The sequence below is a fragment of the Lactuca saligna genome, chromosome 4 (genome assembly GCF_052625555.1).
Source record: "Lactuca saligna cultivar CGN05327 chromosome 4, ASM5262555v1, whole genome shotgun sequence".
NCBI classification, from domain to species: Eukaryota; Viridiplantae; Streptophyta; class Magnoliopsida; order Asterales; family Asteraceae; genus Lactuca; species Lactuca saligna.
In genome coordinates, this window is record NC_136420.1 from 57,797,269 (window position 1) to 57,805,080 (window position 7,812).

The window sequence follows — 7,812 nt, forward strand, 5'->3', positions numbered from 1 at the left end:
CCAAGTCCCCCATCGCATTCCAATTCCGACTACCATTCTACTTGTTATGTATGCATCAATTTCTTCCCATTGAACAAAGTAATCGTCCCCAAAAAACACGAGACACCGATGGAGTCAGGATACAAGCATTTCAGCCACACACACAACCTAATGATGCATGATATACCCGAAGGTGCCGGTGTCTCTTGCTCCGGCTGCAACTCTTCAGCCACCAACACCGTATATGCTTGCTGGCACTGCAATTTCTTCCTCCACGAGCAATGTTTTCACGCATCCAGGTCCCGGAAACATCCATCACACCCTCTTCACCCTCTCACCTTGGTTCCTTACCCTACGTATCCTTCTAATTCTTTCTATTGCAATTCCTGCAAAATCATTGGAACTGGTTTCTCCTATTCATGTCCTGATTGTGATTTTGATCTCCACGTCCAATGTGCTTATTCCATATCTGGTGCTACAAATTTTCATCAACCACATCAGGTAAATACGTATACTACTCCTCATCCACATAATCTTTTTCATCGGAACCAAGAAATAGTGCCACCTGCGCATTTTCATGTGCCAGATTCTTCCATGGTCCCTAATGTTGCAGCTGTTTCAATTCCGATTCCCACTCATATTCCAGCACCGATTCCGGTTCATGCTCATCAATATGAAACGACTGTTACCCACAACTCTTACATGGCTCAAAATGCTTCCCCGTTTCCTCTGACTACTAGTGCTCAAAATCCGATTATAAGTGCCCAAAATGGTTATACATCTCAAAATTTTACTAGTGTTCCCACAAGTGCTCATAACTCCACCATACCTCAATATACAGCTTTTGCTTCTGTTCCAACTAGTGCTCCATTCGAACAGTCATCTCCCCGTGTGGAAGCTGGTCAAAACAGACAGAAAATTCAAGGGACCAAACACTTTACCCACCCTCATGGTTTAGTTTTGGTAAACATAAAACATGGAAAAAAGGAGATCGCTTGCTCAGGATGTCAAGAAACTCTGGTTGGCATAGGTTATTCATGTGCTGAAGAAAATTGTCACTTTCAACTTCATGAATCTTGCTTTCATCTGGAGAGAGAGATTTTACACGAATCTCATCCAGCTCATCCTCTCGCCCTTCTCTCCACATCACCATATAGTAAGGAAAATCGCACGTTTACTTGTGATGCATGCTTCAAAGAAGGTACTGGCTTTTTCTATCACTGTTCGACATGTGAACATAATCTACATGTTAAGTGTGCAACGTTGAAGGACACAGTGAAGCGCAGTGATCATGTGCACGCTCTTAAGCTGTTTTATGAGTGCCCATTAATGGGAGATGAGTACACATTCTACTGTGATGTGTGTAATCTGGTTGTGCCTCTGGGTCACTGGACGTATTACTGTCAAGAGTGTGACTTTGGTACTCATTTGGATTGTGTGGGTCGTGAAGAAGGTGATGAGACGAGTGGGGATCCTGTTTCTTGATGTGGATCGTTAAGAACAAACCTGCAGAGGCTTGAGGAAGCTGTGGAAACAAGTTAGAAAATATATATGAGAATCATGCATATATATAATATGTCTGAAAGAGTTTTGCTTTGGAATATTATTTTTTTCTTCTACAAACAAGGATGCATGATCCTTTCATTATTGTAATTTAATCAGTACATATTAGTTATTATTAGTCATGTATTATTTAGCTTCTTGGTTGCTTTTGATATAGTTTAAAGTAAGGGGTATGATTTTCGATGGATTTGGATGGATGGCGGTTGAGGAGTTTAGTGGCTATATGAAGAGCTTCAACCCAATACGTGGAAGGAATGTGAGATTGAAAAAGAAGAGAATGAATAAGGTTATTAATTGTCTAAAGCATGCATTCGGATTTGTCATTTTGTTGGGATGTTTTTGGGCATGAAAAACGTATGAAGATGCCATTTGTGTCAAAGATGGTTCAAAGGGTGTTTAACATCTATACAACTTGTCATAGTTAATATGTATAGGGGTTGTTCCTGTAATTTTCTATTTCTTCATTTCTTTGTTGTATTTATTGTATCTATTTATAGTCTCCTCCTGCTATCAAGGAGATCATTCAATCCAATTTACTTTCATGGTATCAGAAGGTTAATCGTCCTCTCCTGTTTCCTCTTCTTGCCCTTCTCTCTTCCGTCTTTCCTCTTCTGTTCTTCCCTCCCTCTGCCTCCATGGCTAATTCTTCTGATGCATCAATCCCATTAAACACCTTGATGCACATGATAACTGCATCAATCCCATTAAACACCTTGATGCACATGATAACTGTTAAACTCAATTCCACCAATTACCTGTTGTGGAAGCATCAGATGCACCCTATATTAACCTATCAAGACTTATTCTCTCATGTTGATGGTTCTCTCCCGTGCCCACCCAACACTGTTACTGTTGCAGAAAAAGTGGTTGTGAACCCCGAATTCACATCCTGGGTTAGTGTCGATCAGCGCTGCATCATCATTCTTCAAGCCTCTTTATCGGAAGAAGCCATCATTGTTATTGTGGGTTTGACATCCGCAAGACAAATCTGGGTTTGACATCCGCTTTACAAATCTGGGTTGCCCTTGGTCGCGCCTTCAAAGCTCTGTGTGATTAGTTGGCTGCGATCGGGTTTCCCTTTGATGAAGATGATCAGTTGCACTAGTTCTTGTGCGGCCTCGGACCCATCTTTGAGACCTTCTCCACTACTGTTCGATCAATCAGGCCTGCTCTGCCCTTCGCAGACTTGCTCGCTCGGGCTGAAAGCCACGAGTTATTCATCCGGGCACTACATCACTCCGCTCCACCCCCAGTAGCATTCAATGCCAAATTTGAACCACCTGTGACTGCTTCGTCTAATCCTGGAAATCGTGGGGGTCGTGGACCCTATCGTAGTGGTAACAATGGAGGGTCTCACGGGGGTTGTGGCAGTCGAGGTAGTAGAAGCATTCCCCACTGTCAACTGTGTTGCACCAATGGACGCTATGCCAATGCTTGTCCAGATTTAAAGAAATTCGCTGATGGGATCGATGTGAAGGATAATGATCTAGCCACTGCCTTCTTATCTCAATGTCATGTTTCGTCTCCGGTTCCTGATTGGTTCGTTGACTCTGGCGCAACCGATCACATGACTTCCACTACTCACTCGGTGTCCGATGTTTCCACTACCATAGGTACCGAATCTGCTACGTTTGGTAATGGGAAGTCCCTCCCTGTCACTCATAAAGGGCACTCCATCCTCAATAATAATATTCGTTTGAATGACATCTTGGTTGTATCGAATCTCACTCCCAACCTTTTGTCTATCAGTAAACTCACTAAAGATAACTTGGTGGATGTCTTAATTTCTTATCCTTCGTTTTCTATTCAGGATCGTCACACCAAACAGGTCTTAGCCAAAGGAAACTGTGAGAATGGTCTCTATGTCCTCCACCCAAGTCATCAAGCATTTATGTTTCATTCAAGCCCCAAAGCATCGTTTGAAGTGTGGTATTCCCGTTTAGGTCATGCAAATTTTGACGTTATTACCTCTTTACAAAAATTTGCTTATCTTGTATTGAATGCACTGTTACCTAATGTTACCTAAACCGGGCTTATGTTCCCCATGTCAACTTGCTAAAAGTCAACGTTTACCGTTTGACATAAATAAACTCGTGCCTAAAATTTATTAGATATTGTTCATTGTGATCTATGGGGACCCTCCCCTATTGCTTCAAACGACAACTATCGATATTATGCCATATTTGTTGATGACCATTCTCGCTTCTCTTGGTTGTACCCTTTAAAGGCAAAATCTTATTTCTCACGTGTATTAGTGGGTTTCATTAATATGGTACAAACCCAATTTTCAAGGAAAATCAAACTATTTCAAAGAGACGGTGGCACTGGGTTTTTTAATCACCAAGTCAAGTCACTCTTTGAAGCAAATGGCACTTTACATCAGTCTTCGTGCCCGTATACTCCGCAACAAAACGGACGGGTCGAACAAAAACACCGACACATTGTTGAAACGGGTTTGGCAATGATGTTTAATGCCCACCTGCCTTTAACTTATTGGATTGATGCCTTTTCATCTGCTGTTTACATAATTAACCGACTACCCACAAAAGTTCTTGATGGAAAATCTCCATTTGAGATTGTACATTCCACACCACCCAATTACTCAACATTTAGGGCATTTGGGTGTTGGGTCTTCTTGTATCTACGTGATTACTCGGAAAACAAACTCGCTCCACGGAGTATACTGTGCGTTTTCATTGGATATAGCCCTATGTATAAGGGCTATCGGTGCCTTGATCCTATCACATCTCGGATATATGTTTCCCGACACGCAAGATTTGATGAAAGTGTCTTCCCCTTTATGGATAACACTAAACCCAAATCACTCACCAGCCTTGAGATTTGAACCTTCCTTGACAATCCACATACTTCTTTGTCTAAACTAAGCACCCCGATCACTCTTATACAACCTGTCACTATCGAAACTCCTCCCCATGCAAACTATGCTCCGATAACACCTTTTCAAACCCCCATCCGAGCACACCCCCAAGCCCAACTTCGAGCCACACCTCTAGCCCAATCAGCAACTCTTCCTCAAGCTCGTCGTCCTCTTCCTCTCAACCTCCCGTGACTCCACCCAACACTATTCCCTTACCATCCCCTCCACCACTCCTGCTACCCACACATCCTATGACCACTCGAGCCAAGGCGGGGATTTTCAAGCCTTGTCACTTTGCTGACTTCTCCACTCTTACACGCCAACCATTACACAATCCTTTGCTCGCTACCAGTGACCCAAAAAGTGTGAAATCTACCCTTAAACAACCTCACTGGGTTGACGCCATGAAGCGTGAACTTGATTCTCTTCACAAAAATACCACTTGGACCCTAGTTCCACGTCCTTTAAATTGCCAGGTGGTGGGGTCCAAATGGTTGTTTCGCACAAAGTTCCATTCTGACGGCGCCATTGAATGCCACAAAGCCCGCCGTGTTGCTCAAGGGTTCAGTCAAACTCCTGGTCTAGACTACTCCCACACTTTCAGCCATGTGGATAAAGCTTCCACCATTCAAATCATTCTATCTCTCGCCGTTCTTAACAACTGGTCCTTACATCAACTGGATGTTAACAATGCATTCTTGCATGGGCAGCTCACAGAGTGTTTATTCATGGAACAACCTCCTGGGTTTGTTCATCCTCAACACCCAAATTATGTGTGCAAGTTGAATAAGGCACTTTACAGCCTTAAACAGGCCCCACATGCGCGGTTTCATCGACTAAGCACCTTTTTAGTTTCTAATGGGTTTTCTTGTAGCAGGGCCGATACTTCTCTATTCATCTTTACACGTGGCAGGTGTATCATGTATCTTTTGGTGTATTTCAATGATTTAATTTTAACTGGAAATCAAGATGGGATGCTCAAAGAGTTTATCAATCAACTTCATAATCACTTTGCTATCAAAGACTAGGGAAAGCTTAACTACTTTCTTGGTCTTAAGGTCTCCCATCTACATGATGGTTTGTTCCTAAGCCAAACAAAATACGCCAAAGATGTGCTTGAACGAGCTAAGATGCTTGATGCCAAACCAGCACCCACTCCCTTGTCATCAACTGCTACCTTGTCCTCGATGGGTGACCCATATTTGGATCCGACTCAGTACCGTTCTATTGTAGGGCACTGCAGTATCTCACCATAACACGACCTGATATCTCCTATGAGGTCAGTCAAGTCAGCCAATTCCTTCATGCTCCAACCAATCAACACTTTCATCACATTAGAAAGCTTTGATGACTTTGTTGAATTGAGTTTTGACAAGTTTGTGAAAATACAAGAATTTTGAGATAGTGTCGCTTTTATGTTTGATGGGGTAGACCCATAAGAAATGTGCCTAATGATCTAAGAAGATGACATAGTATTTAAGACCACTCAAGCTTGGTAAAGATGTCAAAATGTCAGAATGAATCAAATCAAAAGGGGAGTTCACGACTTTATTAGAGCTATAAAATGGAAGATTGACATGTTTTCCTAATTGGTAAGCATTACAAATAACATCTGAAACAATCTTATTACACAAAATAAAATTATTAGAAAGCAAATGAAGAAACACTATGTTCCCAAGATGTCCAAGCCTTTGGTGCCACGTCGTAGGACTTAAAGAAACAAACGTTCGTGGAAGAGACTAGAGGTGATGAACTGGATAATGGTCCCCGGTGTTATCACTGCAGAGAAGAATTTGGTGCGTCCAAAGGTCCTTCATAGTTAAACCAAAAGGATCAAGTTCAACAGAACAATTGTTATTAGTAATGAATTTATGAACATAAATTAGATCTATTGATTATATTTGGGGGTGACAAAAATATTATGAAGATGGAGTGGGTGATGGGGAGTAGGTAAAATACCATGTCTCATGTTGGTGATGGGTATAGGATAGGGTTTTTATTTTAAAATTTGCGAAAGTTAGATGTACCTGCGAAGAGGTGATTTGTTGCACCAAAATCCATGAACCACCTTAAGTTTGATGGGTTCTAAAGAGTCATATTCTGAAAAAATCCGCGGGCACAAAAGTTTACTGGTTGGAAGCATTTCTGGGTGTTGTAGTGTGAATGGAAGCAGGTTGTTGCAATTGTTGTTGTTGCTACCGAGAGGAGCCTATTCCACAAGAAGCCCAAGGTGTTGAAGTTTCCTGATATTGGGACTAGGGAGTTTGTTGGTTGAAGTTGGGCCTGGTAGATGTTGAATGAAGCCATTATGTTGTAGGACCCCATTGAGGTAGGACAACCCACATTTTCCATGGGGAAAAAGTCATCATGTGTGACTGCCACCTATCACCGCCTTTAACCTGTTATTGTTGACAATCATCACTCACACCCTATTGATGATCACTTTGCTGTCGCCGATCATGATTCAGACGTTCACCTTGCTGCTGGCGGTCCTGATTCTAATGTTCACCATGAGTCGCATTAAAAGGAGGACGAGAAGAGTCATCAGAGCCGGTATAAAGGACAGTCCGAGATGAAGCATTGTCCCGATGAATTCCGTGCTATGGTTGAACCTGTGAGAGACATAGTTCTTCACGAACAAGCATCGATCATGCTTTTAAAAATGATGGAAGTGGGTGTTGATGTAGGATGATTCTGACGAGTTGATCAAACTTTTCACCAAGACCATTGACCATGTAAGCAACGAGGATTTTCTCCGACATTGGTTGATTGATATTAGCGAGGAGATCAACAATGACCTTGATCCCCTGACTGTACACATGAATTGTCATGTCGCTAATTGTGATGGTATGAAGTTCTTGGTCGAGTTATTGTTGAAGAGGTCCTCAATTCTTTTCCATATGGCGTAAGCGGTCATGAAGGCCATTTGAATCAAATATTTATTAACGGTAACATAGAAAAAAAATCTTGACAAGTGAGTCAAAATTTAACCCAGCAGCAGATGCATTATCAGGTACAAGATCAACGAGATGATGGTTGACACCGAAGGTGATACAATAGGATCCAAAGAGGTATCACCATGAGTCATAGTTAAACTCTTCTAGATCAAGAGCAATAGGAACATAGGATTAAATGTTGGTGTTTGCAAAGGGTTTTTCAGTTGCATTTTCATCAGTAGTGGTGTTATTGTTTGTCATGGTTTCATAAGGGAAGATGCTAGGGTCGACTTGAATAGGAAGAAAAAGGAAGGTAGAAGATTGAGTGATATTTGAGGGAAAATATTCTACTGATATGGTATTATAAAAGAGATTGCTTCTATTGACATCTTTCACTGATATTAAACAATATATACACACAAACATACATGAGTTCAAGAGAAGTGGGCAGAGCCT

The 7,812-nt window shown here is 41.8% G+C and overlaps 1 protein-coding gene across 1 annotated transcript; it reads left to right on the plus strand.

The window, feature by feature from the left end:
- Nucleotides 1-3,587, plus strand: LOC145041932 (uncharacterized). Its single transcript, XM_078990184.1, has one exon. The coding sequence runs from the start codon at nucleotides 109-111 to the stop codon at nucleotides 1,462-1,464; it is 1,356 nt and encodes a 451-aa protein (XP_078846310.1). The 5' UTR covers nucleotides 1-108; the 3' UTR covers nucleotides 1,465-3,587.
- The last annotated feature ends 4,225 nt before the right edge of the window (nucleotides 3,588-7,812 follow it).

What these genes read in the sequence shown, in the direction of transcription:
- LOC145041932 (XM_078990184.1), top strand. Translation starts at nt 109, where the DNA reads ATGGAGTCAGGATACAAGCATTTCAGCCACACACACAACCTAATGATG.